Source organism: Harpia harpyja, chromosome 1 (assembly GCF_026419915.1).
Source record: "Harpia harpyja isolate bHarHar1 chromosome 1, bHarHar1 primary haplotype, whole genome shotgun sequence".
In the NCBI taxonomy this organism is placed as follows: domain Eukaryota; kingdom Metazoa; phylum Chordata; class Aves; order Accipitriformes; family Accipitridae; genus Harpia; species Harpia harpyja.
Genome location: NC_068940.1, coordinates 57,881,610 through 57,902,178, shown reverse-complemented (window position 1 = coordinate 57,902,178; position 20,569 = coordinate 57,881,610). Strand labels below are relative to the sequence as shown.

The 20,569-nt window shown below is 45.5% G+C and overlaps 1 protein-coding gene across 3 annotated transcripts in view; it reads right to left on the bottom strand.

The window, feature by feature from the left end:
• Window positions 1-4,682: 4,682 nt before the first annotated feature.
• The window catches only part of LOC128145476 (cytochrome c oxidase assembly factor 1 homolog), a 53,027-nt gene continuing 37,140 nt past the window's right edge, over window positions 4,683-20,569 (bottom strand). For 2 of the 3 annotated variants that reach the window (XM_052795633.1, XM_052795624.1), the window contains 4 exons: window positions 12,759-12,861; window positions 9,704-9,855; window positions 7,719-7,795; window positions 4,683-5,019 (listed from right to left, as the gene is read on the bottom strand). In XM_052795633.1, coding sequence (XP_052651593.1) covers window positions 4,923-5,019; window positions 7,719-7,795; window positions 9,704-9,855; window positions 12,759-12,852 — 420 coding nt within the window. In that variant the 5' untranslated portion in view covers window positions 12,853-12,861 and the 3' untranslated portion in view covers window positions 4,683-4,922. Of the gene's footprint in view, window positions 5,020-7,718; window positions 7,796-9,703; window positions 9,856-12,758; window positions 12,862-16,899; window positions 17,064-20,569 lie in introns of all 3 variants that reach the window. The other variant, XM_052795642.1, reaches the window with a different exon arrangement.

Here is a 20,569-nt window from a genome sequence, read left to right as displayed (position 1 = left end):
GAGCTCTGTTATTTGCCTGATGTGAGTTGCTGTGGGGAAAGTCAGTACTGACTAGATGCTGGGTGAGAAAAGTGTTTCCTCTTCTATGGAAAGTCATCTCCTCTTCTAACACTGCTTAATTTCATTAGCTGTTCCCGTTATAAGACAGCTGACAACTGTATAGCTCTGTAAAAGTAAAATATTTTGGTTCCATAAAAATACAACCTGGAAGCTTTATAAAACAGGAAAAAAAAAAAAATGAAGTCCATATGGTGTGATAAAATCTTTCATAATTAAGAAAAGGTTAGGATTTGTCAAAGTGAAGCAGAGCGTTAGGACCACAACTGTTACTGCAAAATTAGGAGAGGGACCTTAACTACTTGAAGGGATTATCTTTTTTCCTGTAAACACAGAGAACTTAATTGCATTGAGTCTTTGCTTGCTTGTGCAATCAGAATCACAGCTAAGCTGGTGATGCATTGAAATCAGTGTACCCCATCTCTGATTAATTTGTAATCCCAGCGTACAGACTGACTTACACAGGTGCCCTTTAACTAATCCTTACAGGAAAATCTCCTGAACTGTTGGGGTATCACCTTACTGCCTGCCACCTTCCAGTAGCACCCTGTGAGATCCAGCTGGTCTGCTGGATGGAAGTTCTTGCCGTGGGCCTCAACAAGCAAAGAGAGGCAAAGGCTGCTTCAGAAGTTATTGAATAAAGGTGCTTGTAACTAAATCTTCTAGGAGACCCAATTAACAGAAACTGCATTATATTGGTCAAGAAATGACATGATTCTAGTATTTTTTATATACTTGGTGCTACATAAAATGAACCAAAGGTGTTTAGCCAGGTGTGATGTGTCTTCCAAAGTAACACCAAGAACATGACAGGTCTCCATCGCTACTGGTGGTATAGACTGCCTGGGCCATGCTGCAGGGAACTTTGTAGCAAATTTTGCAGAAAGCATGCAGGAAAATTATTTTGCTTTGACAAGCAGGCAAATGGCGGGAAAGAACTGGATGCATCCTCATTTCTAAATGGGAGGTGAATCCAAATGAATCACGTTCCCTGTCGATGCAAGACATCTGCCCAAGCTAGGAAGTGAACTGACAGGCCCATAAGTTGGACAAAACCATATTACTACCTAGAGAAACATACTCTAAAGAGAACATATCAGCCTGCTTACCATTTTGTATAGCTCCTGTGTGCTAGTCAGGTCCAACTCAAATAGATGCAAGCATTGTAACAGTGTGCTAAGCAATATTTGTTGCTCCTCGGTTGTAAATTAAGTTCTCGCCCTGAACAGCCTGCTGCCTTGATAGTTTCCTTGAGGGTGATGACTGCCTGGCAGAAGCTATTAAAATCAAACTAGAGAGTAAGGAACAAACATGCAATCCAGCAAAGGTCATGAAGATGGTTGTTTTAACCACACCAACAACAGGCGAAGGAACTATGCAAATTTTCAAGCCAATTTAAAAGAAATTATTTAACATACTGAAAATGATTAAAGGATTGCAGCACCTGTAAATGAGGCTGAGAGACCTGGGATTGTCAGCCTGGAGGAGAAGGCCTGGGGAGGGATCTTATCAATGGGTATAAATACCTGTAGGGGAAAAGTAAAGAGGATGGAGCCAGGTTCTCAGTGGTGCCCGATGGCAGGACAAGAGGCAATGGGCACACACTGAAACACAGGAAATTTTGTTTAAACATAAGAAAAAGCTTTTTTTACTGTGAGAATTGTTGAATACTGGTACAGTTTGTCCAGAGCTTGTGGAATCTCCATCCTTGGTGATCTTCAAAACCTGACCGGATACAGTCCCAGGCAATCTGCTCTACTTGACCCTGCCATGAGTGAGGCAATTGGGCTAGACAATCTCCAGAGGCTCCTCCTGACCTTAACTGTTCTGTGATTAGAAAAGAATGGCTTTCTAAAGGAGTTTAACTGGGGGGTTTAGGGTCTTTTATCAAAAGATGAATATTTTCTCAATAAAAATGAAATTATTGTCCAGAGTGGTGTTGAGCGACAGGCAACACAATGTAATTGTAACGAATTAGCGTTTCAATGACCTAATGAAGTTAAATACAACCTAATCTGCTCCAGTGTTCCTTAGAAGAAAAGACCGCAAGGGGAAGAGGGATGCCCAGGTGCCCTCTTGAAGCTATTTGGGCTTTCAGCAACTGCTGGTGGTTCTGAGACCTTTGCTTTCCCCATCTTCCTGGCATGCTCCAGCTCTCTTGGCTGCTCCTGCTGCACCTGTGTCCGCTCTGAAAGCAGCCACCGTGAGCTGTGGTGTGCTTAATGGGAGCCACGTGGCCAAAGCAGCTTGGCACTGCATGCACCAGCTTGCTTCTTTTTTCTCCCTTTGAATATGTGCATCTTAAAAGAGTTCAAATATGGAGAGGAAGTGGCTCCTGAGGCTCTTCAAGGTCAAGAGGTCAGGAATTCTGCGTTTGCTGTTAGGTAGTAAAACAAAAGCAGGGATTGGAATGTGACTTTTCTCTTGTCCCCCTCCACCCATCTGCTGGTTTCCAGCTCCACCCATTGCCTTCTTCCTTCTCCGGGTTTAAATAGTTGATTTAGAGAAACCTTGGTATGATATGATGATACTGCCCATTCTCACAGCTTTGATGAACTCATGGTTTGGTTAGGATGATCAGGAGTGCCTAAAGTTAAAGGGGTGCTCTGTTAGGTCTCTAGGGGGGAAATGAAAGACACAACTTGTTCAGAAGCTCCGCTTCCCCCAAGCGAGGTAGTTATATCTCCAGTGTGTTACTGGTAATGTTGGGGGGGGGCGTATATGTCCCTCAGGCCTGGGATAACCAGGGTTAGAGCCAGGGCAGGCAGTGGTATTGTGGTGCAGCAATTTGTGAAGCCAGACCAGGGATATTGTGCATGCTGGCTCAAGAGACAGGAGGGTGGTGAGCAAGCATTGTGTTGCAGGCTGGGCTGGTTGCACCAGGTTTCCTGGACATTTGTATACCTTGCAGCCACTGCAGGTCCCAGGCTTACTAAGCGTGCAGCGGTAACAAAAGGCAGGTGTGTGGCAGCATGTGCTAGATGCCTCTAGCACAGACATAGGGAGTACATGCGCCGGGGTTGCTCTCAACAACCACAGCTTCTTTTGAGATTGGTAATGAGTCAAAGCTGCAGCCAGAGAAGTGATAAGTGATGGATGTGAAGTGGTTGGTTTGGCTTTTCCTTGTCAACTGTTTGATTCATCATCAAACTTCTTCAGTGACCAAAAGCCAGAGTTGCCCAAACTCTGAGACACCAGGTGGCTGGGAGATCTCCACATCTCCCAGGAGGTTTTCTTGCTAGGTGGGCTGCAGCAGTGCAAGGCTAATGTTTTTAAATCACACGGTTTGTATTTTGTTTTGTGAAACCGGATCACGGCAATTTCAATCTAAAAGGTGGGACACAGTGTCTCTCCTTGATGCATCCTAATCCTTGCCCTGGTGTAGTGGGCATTCATGTGGGTTGGATCAGGTCTCTGTAAGTCCCAAACTAAATCTCAAGTATGGTTTGGTTTTGTTTTGTTTTTTCCTTCTAAAACCTTTTGTCACAGATGCTGTTGCTGTGGTCCTCTAGTCAGCCTCTCCCTCCATTTGCTTTGGCATTTGCTCTGCAGACTTGTTCAAAAGCCACCTCGCCCAGTTTGCTGGGTCATCATTGAGCAGGAAAATGCTCGCTGGTCTTTAACAATTCTTTGCTCCAGCTCTCTATTCCCTATCTAATGCTTGTTACTTTTGAAAAGCTTTGCATTGCCTGTGCCTTTGGTGGATTTCTAGGACTCAAATTTTGATATCGAGATGGAGTGTGGGGAGTGGGGGGAAGGGAATTGAGGGTATAAGCTCTGGGCTCTCCCTAGCTGCAGCTTGATCAAGCTGCTCCGTTACAATAAATCCAAAATACTCTTTCTTCTGGACATTCTTAATGGCTCACATGTTACTTCAAGGTATGAAGGCAGGAGAGTTACTTGTGTCTGTCTCAGACTGTGCCTTAGGCTTTGCAATTGTTCAAATGTGCAGTTTGGGGTCAGGGGTGGAAATTGTGTGGGTGGTTTGGGGTTTTTTTCTGTTTATTCCTCAACCTGCTTCTGGTGACGGGCAAGTCTCTACCTGATTGACAGAATCAAGGCACAGTCAAAAATCTCTTGTTGCAGTCAGAGTGAACCATGACAATGTTTTACCCATTCTGCACCTCCTGAGTGTTTTCCTCTCTAAGTAAATGTGCTCTCCTGAACTTGTGTCGGACAGTGCTGGTGTGAAGCAGTGGCTTCTTCTGAGTAACCTTCAGCGTAAGCAGCGTGAGTAGCAAGTCTCTTCCTGGAATTCCTAGGTTACGATGAGCATCCTTGGCTATCCCATGAGCTTTTTAATGATAACTGTGAGGGTGCAAATCTACCCAATATGTGGCTTATTCATTAGGATTGGAGAGGGCTGCTGCTGAGGTCCACCTTCGCTGCTTTGTCCCTCCTGCTTTAGGTAACAACTTGTTGAAAAATGGGGGAAAACCAAAGCAGCAAGGGAATCACTTTGAGAAGCTGAGTTAGTCTTCTAGCCATGACAGAGCATCGCAACTGTCCTGACCTTGGTCTGCAATTGTAGAAAAGTTCAGTTGCCTGGCAGTTTGTTTATTTATTTCAAATTCATAACATCAGCACACACAGGGCATAACACATGACTTCTCTGGGACAGCAAGTCTTTTGCAAGATATTTATTTTAGGCTTCTGCTGAACACATGAATAAACCAGCAAAAGAAAGAAATTACAATTATGACAATGATGAGGTCAGTCAGAGAGAGAAAATTGTCTTGAGAGCACTCACTTAAGTGAAATTGTCACTTGTGACAACTGTGTACATTCACGGACACAGTGGGATGCAATCGATTAATGGCTCCTTCAGCTCAACAGGAGGTGGAGAAGCAGCTGCCTTTGACTTTTTAGCCTTCTTGCACACCAATGCTTTCCACGGGGGAGTGGTAAACGGGAATACTCTGACCATCCTGCAGTTTCAAGGTGACATCCTGAAGGCACCAGCTGACACAAACCAAAAGAGATTTTTAACTTGTTTCAACCACTTTTAATATAGTAGTAAAGTCAGTAGTAAAGTCAGTGTAGAAACAGCTGGCACGGAGAAACAAATCATTCCATGCATTCATTGCTTTTAAAAATTCTCTCAAGTGTTTTAAACCTTGGTTTGCAAGTGCCAGCTTCTGAAAGCTGTTTTCCCTAATAGCATAGCACAGTCCAGATTTAAAGGTCTGGGATGCGTGTTCCTATTTGTTGCAACTCAAATAAAATCCTGCCAGCTATTTTTAGATAGGACGTTCCTCCCCCGACCCAGTGCCTTTCTTCCTCTCCGTCCTGCTGGTGCATTCCTTGCTCTGCTCCTCTCCAGCCGTGGAGCCAGACTGTGTTGCTAAGGGATTATCCTGGCTTGGAGGAGTTTGAACACTGTGTGATCGCTCAATGTGACTGCTGAAACCCTGACACGGTACGACAGTAGTTACTCAAAAGAGAAGGAAAACTGTGTTTGTTGGAGACTGAGGGGAAGCCTTTTCCTTCCTCTAAGCTCTGCTTCAAACCCACTTCTGTGAGACTGCTCACGCTGCTTTTCCAGCTGGGAAGGACTATTATTTTGGGGTACTAAGGATTTTTTTCAAAAGCTCCTGGCGCTCACCCAGCTCTGCTTTTGCTGGAGTCGGTGCTGAGTGCATACAATTAGGTAATTAGGCTGCCACACCTCTGTGCAATGGGTCTGTGGCAGGCCTCTTCGCTCGCCAGCCCTCTGCCTCCATCCGACCTGGGACGAGTAACTGCCTCATTTGTAACAGGGCTTGAAGGAGCAACTGCTTGCTCCCCTCAGCGTGGCCCAGGGTCTCAGCCCTTCCCTCCACTCGCTTCAGGGCAGGCAAGCGTCATTTTGCAGGACTGGTGCCTTGGTCGCCCTTGTCTCTGGGTGCCCTCGCCATCCCTGCACTGCCTGCGCCTGAGTGAATGCCTCCTACTCCAGGTCCAAACCAGCTCATGTACCCAGATTTCAGTTTTTTTCAGTTGCTCCTTTTTTAATAACCACATAAATAAATAAACCACTATGGACAGACTGCATGCTCAGAGTCTGAAGCATTTCAGTGGCTTAGCAGCCTCAACTACTCTTGCACAGAGCGCTCACCTCCTGGTGTCATTTCACTGTGTCTGTAGTGGTCTGGTTGCCTCCCCGGTCTCCAATGGAAATGCCCACATGCACACTCTGCAGAGCCCCACCAGAATGGCCTGCTTACATGTTTGTTATTCCTGCTGGGGACTTCAGGAGCTCCTCTTCACAGAGCAGATGGGAATGAGCCATTTTACTCTTACTTAGTTCCTCAGCCAGGTGCAAGGACACCAAGTCCTGCCTAGCCCCAAGTGCAGCTGTCCACAGAACCTTGCATGTAGGTGGAGATGGTTGAGTCTGACAGGTTTGTCTGCCACAAACCCTTTTACAGAAGATGCATTTTATTTTTTCCTTTTGTGCTTGCAGAAATGCATGGAGACCTCATTTTAAAAACAAAATTCTGAGAGATACGTATGCACTTCAACTACTGCCGTAGTTTAACATCTTGCAATCTTCAGTTATCCTCAGAGTAACCCAGTGAAATGGGAGGGAACTGTTACTTCCCTGCATCTGTGAGGAGAGGATAAGGAGCAGTGAGAAGATCAGAGCCCAGGCCCCCAGGGAAGTGTAGGTGTACAAGAAAGGTGGCTGGGGACCTCTGGGGGTATCTCTGGTCGCTAGGGAGGAGACCAGGCCTGGCCCTGAGTCTCTCAAGTCCCAGCCTAGTGCCTCCCTCCCATCATTTTACACCTTCCTTCCCATAGTTATTCAGAAGAGAAATCCAGTAAGTCATGCTCACCTAATTATGAAAAGAAAACATTACCATATGGCTAGTGGCAGCCGAGAAAAAATGTTGTAGCTTTGGGTTTCTAGATAGAGCTAACAGAAGTGCCTAACAAACGCCCAAGAACAAGTACATGTGAGGAGGTTTCCATCTACTGATATTTCCTCTTTTGCAATGGAAGGTGGACTTTGAATTCATGTAATAATTCTTTGCTTAGCTCTACAAAACAGTTTACCCTTGACAAGGGAGGTTTTCAAGCTTCAGTACTACAAAAATGTAAAATTGCTACTACATGATGTGGAGTCAGAGCATCCTTCTACTGTAATATATCTGTTCTAGCACTTTTTTTTAAATTATAAAGACTGTGTTTATTAGATAGCTTGAAAAAATTCCTGCATAATTTTTAGCTCACCTTGATAGGCTCTGAGGTAATGTGTAAGAATTTCCCCTACTGCAATACATAATACTAGACTGGAGTTAGGACTGCTGTTCAATGGCCTTGCACCTTCTTGGGGAGGAGGGGTGGGAGGGGAAAATATGTTACCTTGGCTCACAGTATTTGTATAGATACTGAGCTGTAGTTTGCAGAACACATTTCACACAAATTAATGGCTCATGTTGTTGTTCTGTTTGTATTCATAGGGATGAATTCAATAGATTTCTCAACTAATTTACATTTTTTGTCATAATGACGGTAATAACCTTTCACAAGACCTTCAGACATGAATTTCCTCTTCCTTTGTGTGCATGATCTCAGCAGCATGGATTACTAACACAAATATCCTGCTCCACTCTTTTCTCCTGCCACTTCTCTCCTTGCGTCTATATATTTCTCCCAGCACCTCCCCCAGTACGCACCATTGACGGGAGTGGTCCATCTCTGAGTTAATGTAGAGGTACCCCGCTGACTTTGTTCCAGATACCGGTAACTTTATCTGCAGATGTAAAAGTATGTTAAAGATTCAGTGAAGCATGTTACTGAAATGGACATGTACTGCTTCTACAGTCAAAGACACAAACCCTCCCTTTTAATTTAATTTTATTTTTTTAACATATTTCAGAGTTTTACTAAGCTTTTCTAATGGCTAAGGTGTGCGTGGCTATACAAGTATGCCTGTTCTGCCATACATTAATCTCTCTCTGCTGAAAGAATGTACTGTGTTACAGCTGCAAGCCCCAGGGAAAACCACTCACTCTCTGAATTATTTATGAGCAAACACCTTTCCTTACCAGAATGCATGGTGATCCAGAGGTGACCTGCACTGTGCTAGAGCTTCCCATAACCTTAACAAGCCTGTAGGTTGAGATCCTCTATAGATCAGTCCATTAACATGCATCAAGGCAATGAGATGTTCAATGATTTTTGTCAGTGTCACAAATTCTTCCACTCAGTTGTTTAATAAACAAAGCTAGGAGCTGCAGCACTGACCACAGCTAATTGCACTTGGTCGAAAATTTGAATAAAAGAAATGTTTCAGGTGTAGTGTTTGCTGGTGGTACTGCAATCACAAAGGGAAAATGCCAGGGGTTCTCCAACAGGCCCAGTAGCTGGGAATGTTGTGAAGCCAGTAAACTGATCTATGATATAATCATTAATGATGATTAACTAGTTTATTTCATGAGAACATGAATGCTCAGGAGCATGAAAAAGCAGAGAAGAAAGTTGGTGGTTTGTGTCCTGGGTGAGGTCGGCAGAAGGCAGGGGTTGACTTCACCCTGAGTCACCTGAGCAACCAGCATTCTTAAACAGTGACACAGGAACATATCGGTGGGACAGGTTCTCCTTTTCAATCAGCATAAGAGGTTGTGTGTTTTCCCCACATTTTTGTCTTTGGATATGTTGCCTGGTTAAATCTGTAAAACCAGGGAAATGTTTTGGCCTATGGTGTCGCATGGGTGAAGCCTGGCTGCAGCAAGACAGAAAGTAGAATTTTGTGTGAGCTGGTTGAAGGTCGATTTTTTTCTTGCCCTGACAGCCTCTCTCCTTCACTGCACCATCTGCTCCATTCCTTACTGCCCTTGCTTGATCCCTAGAACTCAAAACTAGTCACCAGGAGGGACAAAATGAGTCAAATTTGATGACATCCCTCAGTGAGTTGCCTGGAGAGGTCTCTAGGGACATTTTGCATCGCTAGCAAAACCAGGGAAGGGCAGCCAGTCCTGGATTAAGGGGTAAAAACACTGATGGAAAGTCCTTTTCAGGCAGCAACCCAGAGTGGAAGCGGACTTGTGTTTGCAAGGTTTGCTTTGGCCCAGCCCTGGGCTGATGCAAGGCAGCCTTGTGCAACACTTCAGCACCCAGCGCAGCATTCTCCAGTCACTACGTAACCCCAGCGCTCAGCTCCGCACCCAGCAGCTGCCCTCCATGGGACAGACTTACAGGTGCTTTTAAAAATGACACCATTTGTGCTGTACCACAGCATATCTCATAAGCAGCTATAAAACACCGTTCTGGACAAAGCTTTAAAAATTAGCATGGGATGTATCCGGGGGGACAGGGAGGCAACTGCTATTTTAAAACTGGATCTGATATGTTTCTGAAAATGCTTTTGTGGTTTACGGTAGCAGGAGGGGGACCGACTGGCCTGGGAGGTCCCTTGGCATTCTGTGATGTGCCCATATAGCACAACACGAAGATGCTGCTCTTGCTGCTTCTAGTCCCTCACATTAGAGCATAGATTTATGCTCTGGAAATTGGTTCCTCTTTCAAATCAACTGGCATCCCATCCTACTGCCTTCCAGTGCCCCCAAGTGACTCGTGACCTCCTGAAAATCCCCCGGCTGATCTCTCGTCACCGGATGCCTTGAGAAGCCACCCTGTGACACCACCTCCCCAGCGTTACCTGTGCTCTTTCTGTGTCCACGCGATTACTCCCATCTGTCAGTCGGATGTTGTGAACCTTAAGAGGGGGGGCACCCAGGGCTTCCAGGGCATCAGGATTGCTGTTCAGTTGCTCCAAAGCCTGCTGGTAATACTGGGTCCTGGCAAAACTTTCTAGGTGATAGAAACAGGGTAGTGAGGAAACTGCCCACTTAAAATCAAAACATAAGTAAAAAAAAGAAAAAGACATTTCCTCCAGGCTACCACACCCTCCCTGAAAAACAGTCCAAACTATTAATTAGGAGAATTCTGGCTAAAGGAGGAAACACACCCTTACATCAGAGCAGCAGTGCTGAACTGTAATGTTATTCAGCTCATTTAAGTGAAGAGGGCTCTGAATATAGCTTATTCCATACTGATATACAGTTCGGCCTATGGCTGTGTCTCCCTGCTTTTCATATGTTTGTATGTCATCTAAAAGGAACAAAAAAAGAAGGAAAAAAAAAAAAAGAAAAAAAGCATAAGGATGAATACCTGAAAATGTTCTGAAGGTAATTCAATTCATTTTTTTTTAAAGGAGGTACAGAAAATGCTTTAAGAATGGAGAATATTTCACAGACATTGGTGTGAGACAGGAACAGCTGCTGCTGCTGTGAAACTCTTGCTGTGGTCTTGGTACAGCTTTTCAAGCGGCAGCCATGAAGCTGCAACTCTACTGATGGATGCATTAAAAGGGAGGCACAAAGAAGTGCCATTAGAGTTAATGGTCAAGCAGCAACAATAGCACAGCAGCCTGGATGCTGCAGTGTTGGCATATGGAGGACAATTGTGGTAAATCGCTATTTATCAATGTCTGGTTGCTATGTATAGCTGGGCAATGCTGTGCAGTGGTCACTAATGGACAATGCAGAGCTGTGAGGCTGGAAACGTGCCGACCCTCCTTATGGAAGCAGAGACTTGCTTATAAACAGTTTTAAGGCTTGCCTGCTGGGATTTCTAGATGTGCTTCATGCCAGCCTAACTTCACTCTCTTGACATCAAGAAGGGCAGAGTCAAGCTAAGAGTGTGCACATGTGAAAATCCTAATCTGGCAACTTTACTCTCACCTTCAGAGGAGTTTAAAACAAGGTGTAAGGTTTGTTACCTGATCTCTTGCCTGTCGGTATTACTCTTAGAGCATGAGGCAGAAGGATGCTGCCCCCTCTCCCTAATTATAGTCATCCCCTGTGAGCAGGCAGCATCCAGTTGGCATAGAAACAGCTTTGCTAGGCTGCAGCCTGTGCTGGTCCTCCCCTGCCCCCTGGGCCATCCTAAGGAGCTCCAGCAAAAGGGGTTGCAGCCCTTTAGTGCCTACAGATCATGTTAAAAGTATGTTGTGCTCATCCTGCAGGTTGGAGGGGAAACAGGTTCGAGTTTCCTAGTGCTCCTTCTCAGCTGTTCCTTGTTAGCATCTTGTGTATCGGACATAAAATGGCAGAATAATCCATTTGTCCATGCATTTGCAGTAGGAGTGCTGAAAGGATGCTGGGGTTGGCTGGGGCGACTGCTCCTGTGAGGAGGGTGTGGAGGTAAAGAGAGTGAGTAGAAATAGAATTACCTGCGTGTTTGTTCAAGCTTTCACAGAGCCCACGCGCATGCAAACTTCCCTTTAGCCTGAAGGAAGGGGAGGGAAGCACCCCTCTCCCCCTGCTCCCACCACTATGGAAGCCACTTGCTCCTCCCAGGCCCCAGTATGGGCCAGTTCTGTGCACTGGGCAGAAGGAACTGGGATAGCCCTGGGCATGGGCCAAGGGAGGGAGGGTGCCAGTGTGGCTTCCCTGTCTGTTGGAGGCTACAGAAGTACACACTCTGCAGCAGAAAGTGCCCTTTCAACAGCCCAGTTGGCTTGTCACCGAGTTACCAGACAGCTACTCAGTGGCCACCAATACTGCAACACAGCAAGAAGCAGCCATCGCATTGTGCCACTTGACTGCACAGCTAAGTGATGTGGGCAACGAGCCCTTTGACTTTCTGTATAGCGCAGGGGTTGACTTTTTTTTTCCCCAGAGATTTCTAGATAACAATGCTGAAGATGAAAATTAAAAAATGCTAATGTCCTTGTTAAAACTAGATTCAATATTTTAAAGCATAAGAGGATCATATATCTGTCATGTACTCCAGAGCTTGAGGGCATGAGCTGCCTAAAATTAAAGCCTGCTTTCCAGCCTTGTCTGATTTGTTATTAATACATGTAAAATGAAGGGGAGGTTTCAGAGCTTATCTGAGGGCTTGAGGAACAGGCTTGGCTATGCTTTTCTGGCAGCATCCTCTGATATAAGGGTAGGTGAAAAGCAGTGTCATTTGATAGCACCAGCAAGGGAGAGGCATAGGGCCAAGAGGCCTATAGCACCCCCCAAGAGAGGCAAAGCCTATTTCTGGTCTGATGCTAAATATCTAGAAACAATTTTAGAAGAAATAAACATCTATCATTTGGACTAATAATTTGGATTCTTGGCCAAAGACATGTAGCAACTAGAGCTGTCTGTAACAGCAACATCACCTGTCTAGCTTTTTTTTCCTTGTTCTGGTCTTCTCAGCGCTGAGTGCTCTTACCTGCCCTTCATTCAGGAGAAACTAATGATGTCTTAGCACTTCATAGGCACGTTGTGTTTAAGGGCCAGCACCACAGAGAGATTTACAGATAAAACCGCTAGACATTAAGACCTTCTCACAGATGGTCCTCTTTTCCTGCCCAGTTGTAAATCTCAGTAAGAAACCAAACCTGCATTACTGCCTAAGCTTTCACTTTGCCGTCACCCTCAAGAAACCCCCCAGAAACCAGACTTTCTCCTGACCACAGCAGCCTGCTCCCTTTGTAATACCCACCTCTGGAAATGCGTCCCAAGCAGCACTTGGGAGAGCAGCAGCCCTGGGGCTAAACAAAGCAGAGCCCATGGAGGCAGAACCCAGAGGCTCAGCCACACTTCCCTTAAGTTCATGTGCTTTTCACATCTTGCATGCTGCTATTTTCCCCGCTACACAAAAGCAAATGAAAGGGGCAGAGGAGAAATAAGGTTGCTAACAGCACCAAGACTTACTTTGCATAAGATTATACATCACGATGCATCCCCCACCGCTGAACAGTCCCATGAAAACAGCCATTTGCTGCAGTTTTCTTAGAGAAGCTGGCATTTTTCCTCCCTGAAAAGCAAAAGGGAAGACATTTGTTGTGAAAGAAGAAAGCTAAAGGGTTATTTCCCCCCTCCTCCTCTTTCCTAAAAGCCTTTTCCAACCAGGCCTGAATGAAAGCACAGTGCAGAGGCATCGGGCTCTTGCTTACTGGGGCCCCACCGCGCACCCAGAAGGAAGGGTGGTGAGAACAGAGCAAACCGGGGACCCAGCCGGGTTGAATATGTTTATTCAACTTCTTTTAGCGATGCCACCACTTCACTAATTGCAGAGAAGAAAATGACCTCCCCAGTGTGGCCGGGGGCCAGCATTGCGGCACATTGTCACGGGGGCTCCTGGTGCCTGTGCGCTCGCTCGCACACTGCGAGCATTCAGGCTCTGGGGGCTGGATTTCTCTCTCGAGTAAACTTCTCTAAAGTAAACACGCTTGCTGCAGGGCTGGATTTGGCCTGGAGTGGTAAGGGACAGAGCCAAGCCAGCCCTGTGCCTGCAAAGATAATGGAGCCAGGGTGTGTGTATTCTGTTGCGTTGGTTTTTTCCCAAGCCGTGGATAAACAGGAAAGTTCTTGCAAGCTATTTTTCTTCCTTCCTGCACCCCCCCAGCCCAAGCTTGCCCTTTTAATGAGTCACAATTTTGCCATTTGAATGAATGACCCAGCAGAATAAGAAACACCTCTGAGAAAGTCAATCTACTGAACGCTTCCACGGTTTGGGTAAGAAGGGGACCGTGTGGCCTGAGTCTGAGCTAATGCTCCTGCCCACAGCAGGTTAGTAGGAGTTGAGCTGAGTTGTTAGTAGGAGAGTAGCACATTGCTTCAGGCTGTGGCAGGATGGGACTTGACTGAGCATCCAAGTATCGGCTTATGCTTTTGCTTCTCTCGCAGCTGGGATGGTAGGAAGGAATGATTTTGAAAGCAAAAAAAAAAAAGAAAGATTACCAAAAGGCTGCACTTTTTGATGTAGGCACATAGACATCTCAATACTTGGGGAAGCTGTACGGGATTTCTAATCCCAAAGGCTTCACACCTCGATCCATGTGCCATGATGGTGTGACTTAAGTGTTATGCTCAGCGAGAGCTGGTTAATAAACCAAGGCCCAAACCAGTTACAGAAATGTGACCTGGGCAAGGCCGTTTGAGTCCTGTTGTGAAAACCACCTCTAGCATCCCTCAGGTATGCATTAGTCAGGTATTGCTTAGCCGGCAACCACAGTTTAGAGAGGGTGGAGAGGCAAATGTCAGGACTCCTTCCTGTCATGGCCGGGTCAGGGTGACAGGGGCAGCCTCCCTCTGCTCACCACTCTGCTGACATGCCCGTACGCCATCTCTTGCATCCTCTAGCCCAAGGGAAACCATGAATGCAACTCAGGTACAACCTTCATGTACTGCCCTGTCGGCACTAGCTTTCAATCATAATGCATGCTATCCCTTAGTCCAAGGCTTTGCTTGTTAACTAGTTGCCTTGATGTTAAGAGCTCTTAATATTTAAGTTTACTGTTTTATTTACTTCAGATTTATGGATGGCTGGTAATGGTAGAAACCCTGAGAAGCACATGGGTATTACGTCTCTTTTATGTCCCCAAAATCCCCAGACTGGGCCATGGGTACAGTCAGTCATCCTCTCTCCCACTCCTGATCTGTTTCTGACAAGTTTTCTTCTTCACTTCCTCTGGGCAACTTAAGCAGCGTGAGAAATTGCAGCAGAGGAAGTACAAGTGTAACTTTACAGAGAAATGGTGGCAGTCGTTTCACAAGGACAGTGAGAGCTTTCTGCTCACCCGCTTGTGTTTGCAACTTACCTTAAATCACAATTTATAACATTACTTCCCCCCCCCCAAACTGCAAAATCTGATTAAAAACTGAGTTTTCCATAAGATCCATCAGGCCAGGAGGAGGATCTGACACCAACACCACATAACAGAGAGAAAAAAAAAAAAGGTGGTAAATCTGGAGAGCGGATCAGATGATGTAATAGGCTGTGACCCATGGCATTTGGTTTTGCCCCTTTCGAAGTTGCAGCCAGGCAAAATTTGCTTTCTGTGATGAAATTCAGGGTAATTGAATGCAAATGTCTGGGGGTGGGGGGTGCTGCCAGCAGTTTGCTGAGTAAAAGTGGGAAGACGCAGAGCTCTTGCACCAGTGAGGAGATTTTGACTGAGGCTCAGGGGATCTGCCTAGCAAAGGGCAGAAATTAGAGCCTCTGCAACTCACTCTCAGCGGGTTTGAGGTTTGTTAGGTCCCATGGTCTGCTCACACCCAAACAAGGGGGATGGAAAGTAAGAGGAGCTTCATGCTGATCGGTCATGTGCTCACACACATTTTCATCACTGCCTCTGCTCGCAGCAGGTCAGTGGCTGCAAGTGCCCTGATAGTGCTGTGCCAAGACAGTGCCATCTGGCAAGGGAGCTTGGCAGCTGAGAAACGGTGATCCCGGTAAGCACTGCTGCCCCATGCAGCACTCCCGGCTGCTCCTGATGTGCTGCCCCTGCCTGTAGCCATCGCCCGTTGCTGGTCCTGGTGAGGCAGGGATGGGGGGTGCTGAAGTGCACCCAAGTCGCGCAGCCCACACCAGCTCTGCGAAAGTCCTCATTGCCATAACAGGGAGAGTATCTCCATTGCTTGCTTTCGGTCGCAGTGGGAAGCCCGCAGGCTGGACCACCCCATCCCCAGGCTAGCCCTTGACGCTCTCCTCCCACTTGTTTCTCAGCTGTTTTCCCAAGTCAGTCCTAGGACAGCATGTTGCAGGAAGAGGTTCAGAGCTACGCATTCTAACAAGCCTCTCAAGACCTTGCAAACCTTCTCTTTGAACCCACGATCCCCTGTTAGCTTCCAAAAGCAAGGACAGAGGTGTCCTTGGAGCCCAGTGCATCCCTCACAGGGGGTCTGCTGCTCCCCTTCCCTGCCATGATTGTCCCTTGCAGCATGGATGTCTGGTTGTTGCATCCAAATCCTTGAGCATCCTGCTCAAACATGCAGCTGCTGAAGACTTCTGAATGATGACACTGGAGATACTAATGGTATCAGCTTGTGGAAGACTGAAACATAGTAAGGAGCTGTTGTCTGCGAGGACTCATCACTAGGATTTCTGCCCTCTGGCCAACCGTCTTTGCTGCTCCCATCTGCTGCTCCACTGAAGTGCCATGGAGGTGGCTCGCTAGGGAAGGGAAGCAGAGACATGCCCAGAGGCGTGCCTCCTGTCCTGAGCCTTTCTGAAAATTACTTAGAGCCTGCAAAGCATAGAGGCTATTAAAGGGAAGGACCAAACCCCCTCGACTTAATTCACCACAAAGGGAGTAACTGTAAGACAATGCATTTAGGAGAATTTTATAGATACAACGTGCAATTGCCTCCTAAGGAGGGAAGATCACATTGCTATCTGTGGGGGAGATCTCCCCTCAGAACCTGTTATACCACTAAAAAGTATGCAAGTCAACTGGTGGAAAAACAGATTTCTTCACAGCTGGTAATTAAAAAAGCACAATTTCCAAGCTACGCTGTTCTGCAAAAACATCTTTTCCCCCATGGTATATTTGCAGCGGTAAGAAAGATTAGGTGGAGATTAGCACACACAAAAACACTGAGCCTACAGTTACCAAAAGAAGAGACATTAAATCATTATAAGTAGTGTTCTCTAAAAATAAATATTAAAGAGCAGAGCTTCCCAATAAGGGCGATGGTCATTTTGTGCCTTGAAAATAGTAAGATATGGTGAAGAAGGTAGTATTCAGGCCTGACTTTGAAACTAAGCAGGACTCAGGCAGTTAACAACAAGATTTAACAAACCCAGAGAGGTAGAAGACTCTCAGGGTCACATGTGAAATGGTGGGTTACTGCAACAATAAAGTCTGTTTTTAATTAGACTTTGTTTTCTCCACAGAGGATCTTCTAAAAATAGGCTGGGCTTAAGAGATCCTCCGTTATTTCAGCAAATTCAGATTTTCTGTTTTGGTCTCTGAAATTCATGTGCAGACGTTGGTCTCGGGCACCTTCACCAAAAGCAGGTAGCGGTGAAGCAAGGGCATTTTCATCAAGCCACAAACATTCACTTTACTTGCCGCAGACCTGAGTGAGGGAGCTGGGGCTGCAGGTTCTTTGGAGAAGGCATTTCTTCCTCTTTCTCCTCTTCCTTCTCCTCCCCCTGGCACTACCAAGCCCCACCAGCACCTCCAGCTTCTGAGTGCTATTGCAGACCAAACAGTAACTGATAATATTGCTCTGAAATCAGAGAGAAGCAACTTGATCCATGCAAATTCAGTGTGATCATTGCTGGCTATCTCAATTTGGGCCACTGCCTACACACCTGGCCAAGACAATATACTACCAGGCCACCAATACAAGCAGCAGGGAGCCTTTAAACCACTTTGAACCAGTGTAGTCCTGAGGTGTCAGCATGACACACTAAATATGTGTGGCAAAAGACTATTCTTAAATTAAATTAAAACTTATCAATAGGCCTGAACACAGACCTGAGCATCTAACTTCAAGGCTGGAACTGTTGCCTAACCCTTCTGCAACGAAATTCTCCCTTGGGCTGGTGGGATTTGAGTCGGCCCCAGGTCCAGCTTTTCTGCAAGCCACCCGAGTAGTCATGGAAGTCACAGGAGATGAGGGTAATGTCAAGCAAGCCACATGCAAGCACAAGCACACACTTGTATTTCACATTCTTGCTCCCTTGCCCATCCATTGATCTTTTAAGATCCATAAGGCATCTGGGTATGAGCCAATTTCTATATGAATAACATGCCAGGACAACAATTTAGAGACAGCTTCTTGACACTCACTGTCTACAAAATACCTTCATCATTGGTATTGTCACCAAAGAGAGGACAGTACAGCAGAAGTGTTTCAACAGGATCGTCATTTCAGCATATTATTTTCCCCTTTTTCACAGAAATAGTCTCAACATATTATTTACCTCATTTCTGAGAAGTAACAGCACAAATTGTGCCTCCTGACAGCATTTTCAGAAATACCAAGCCTTTGCATGTCTGATCTGCCTTCACCAAAAGCTCAGCAACTTGTAGAAAAGAAGTTTGCTTAATTCACAGTCAAATGAAAAGTAGAAGTAATGCTCTTTTGCTCAGTGGTTCTTCTCTAGATGCACTGAAAAGGCATATTTTGGCATTTAGGGAGGTAAAACACCTTTTCAGCCAGCTTTGAAATAGTCCCTTCAAGGGCCATCTTGTGGATCAGTTCCTAGAAAGGTATACTTACCCTGGCTAAAATGCTTTGAAGGGACAACTCTATGTATAAGGAAGATTACTGGCAAGCCAGGAAACTGTGATAAACTTATTCTCTGCCCTTGCTGCTAGCTAATTAACAAACAAAGTGAAAGTAGCCAATAGAGTGATTAAGGACTCTAAATAGCCACCTTATTCTTGTAGCTGTATCACATCTGGGGCACATGCTACAATGCAGGTGGCTTGGTCACTTAGTACAAAGCCTGACATGGTGCCTACAGATATTTTAGTTTCGTTTCCTTTTTATCCTCTCTTGGGCACTCTCATTTGCATGTTTCTATATATTTATGTATCTTCATATATCTTCTGTACGCCACTGTCACAGTCTACTTCCCCATGTGCCCTTAAGTTACAGAGTCTCATCTGGCAGGCTCGCCTGCACTGCATTTCTTTTCCTCCTGCCTGCACCCCTTCACCCTTTTATATGCCCTCTTCCCCTACAGACTGTTGCACCACCCCAGTGCCAGGCAGACAGAAATGGTGAGGCCACCGTTCCCGTTGTCTGAGGAGCCTTCTGCCATGGCTCAGTTTATCCCTCCGTGAAATGGAGTCTGTCTTCCTAACTGCAGGTAACAAAGGCAGGTGCCTAAATCCTTTTTTGCTCTTCTCCTAAGTTGCAAAGATGCTACCTAGTTTGTTCAGTCTTTTTGAAGGCCAGGCTCATGTGCCAGCCAGTTCAACAATCCACTCCAGACCATGCTCCAAGACAATTAGAGCTGCCCATGCTTTGTACTGAAATACAAGGGATATCGCAGAAAAGAGGCACGACTAGGGCATGTTATTGGAGAAGCAGGATAATTATACCTACAGTGTGACCCATTTTTGCTGTTATTGGAGCACAGCGTTATAGGTTAATGCCTAATAATCTGTCATTAACATCCCTAATTGTATGTTTCTGTAATTGGACACCATGGAGCGGGGAAGAAGGTGTGAATGTTCCTTTTGTGTTTTAGAGGTGAATTGCAAAAGATTTAAGAGTAAGAATTCTTAAGTAGGGTAAATGAAAAAGTTGCATCCAAGGTGCAGGAAGAAAAGATCAGTGGTGTTTATGGTTTTAACAGTGCGTGGTTTACCTGAGAAAACTATAGGCCAGCTTCTTGGCTTCCCTGCCGCTGGGAGTGAGGTCACGAGTGCTGCAATCCAAGGTTCAAAAGAATTGGTCTACACTGTACCCTTGCCTCCCCACAGCATGTGTCACAGCCCAGCTTCCAAATGGGCACGTTAAAACAAAAGAATCACATAAAGAAATACAAATACAGTCCTTTGACTGTCTCGTGCTGTCAGGATGAGAGGGAATAGCACTCTGTACTTGGCAGGAGCTTAGCAGAAGTGGACTGTCAAGCCAGGGAGGTTTTCATATTGTGTTGTGTATTTTCTGTATATAGTTTCCTAGAATAGGTTCACTGAACCTGCAAGGTAAGTGATCAGTGAAGAGTACCAAACCATTTCTCATGGAAAGATCAAAGAACTTGCAATGCTTTCTATGCAGGACTAAGTACTTAGCTCTCTTGCCAGTCTGTGGCCATTTATCTGTGTCCAATATATTAATTATGCCAAAGACACTGACAAGTTCTCAGAGCCAAAACCAACAACCTATCATCTAGCTTTAAGTCAACTTTTACTAAATCGTGAGATTGGGAAAAAACATCAAGAAACACAAGGAGTCTGTAATAACCTTCTTGGCTAACAGGTCACATTTTACCTCGTAAAAAGAAAAGAAAATGGTCACAAAAGTTCATAGAAGTACTGTAAACGTCATTGGGCTAGGAACTGTATGTGGCTACATTAAAAGTTAGTACCTGTCTGGAAGTTTACAGTCTCTAACTCCAATCCTGATAAGGCTTATGCCTGTCTGTAGTCTCACTAACTTCAATAATACAATCCACATGCATGCATTAAATAGGCACGCAGTAGATAGTGACCTAAAGGAACTGAATGCCAGGGGAGGCAGTCACAGGGAAAAAATGTTTAAGGCAGGAACATAGTGTAAATCATATGATGCTTGTTCCCTTGTAATGTGTCTGCTTCCGGAAATGAGAGGGTAAAAGATGTGATCTACTCTGCTGTGATCAGCATGGAGCCCAATTTACAAGGCCTTTAAAAATATCAGTGGAGACGGGAAGGTTTGCAGCCCTAAGGCCAAGCATCTTGCTGATATCATGCCTTTTGTTATATAGTATTATAGCAGTGCATACTTTTGGCACTTCACAAACACCTTGCTCTTATTCATGCTTCCTACTGAAAACCAAAAATAAATAAAATACTACCCTAAATCCCCCCAGATTCTCAGATGTGGTAGGTTTATTTTAAGTGCCCATCTTTACACCCTCCCCAGAAGAGCCCCTCCTTCAGAAAATGCTGACCCTGTCCTTCTGAAAGTCAAGTCCCTTTGAAACTCATCAGATCAACACTTCAAGCCTAAGGCTTTGAGGAAAACTAATTACTTTCGAACATCGTGGACACCTGGATCATTTCCAGAAG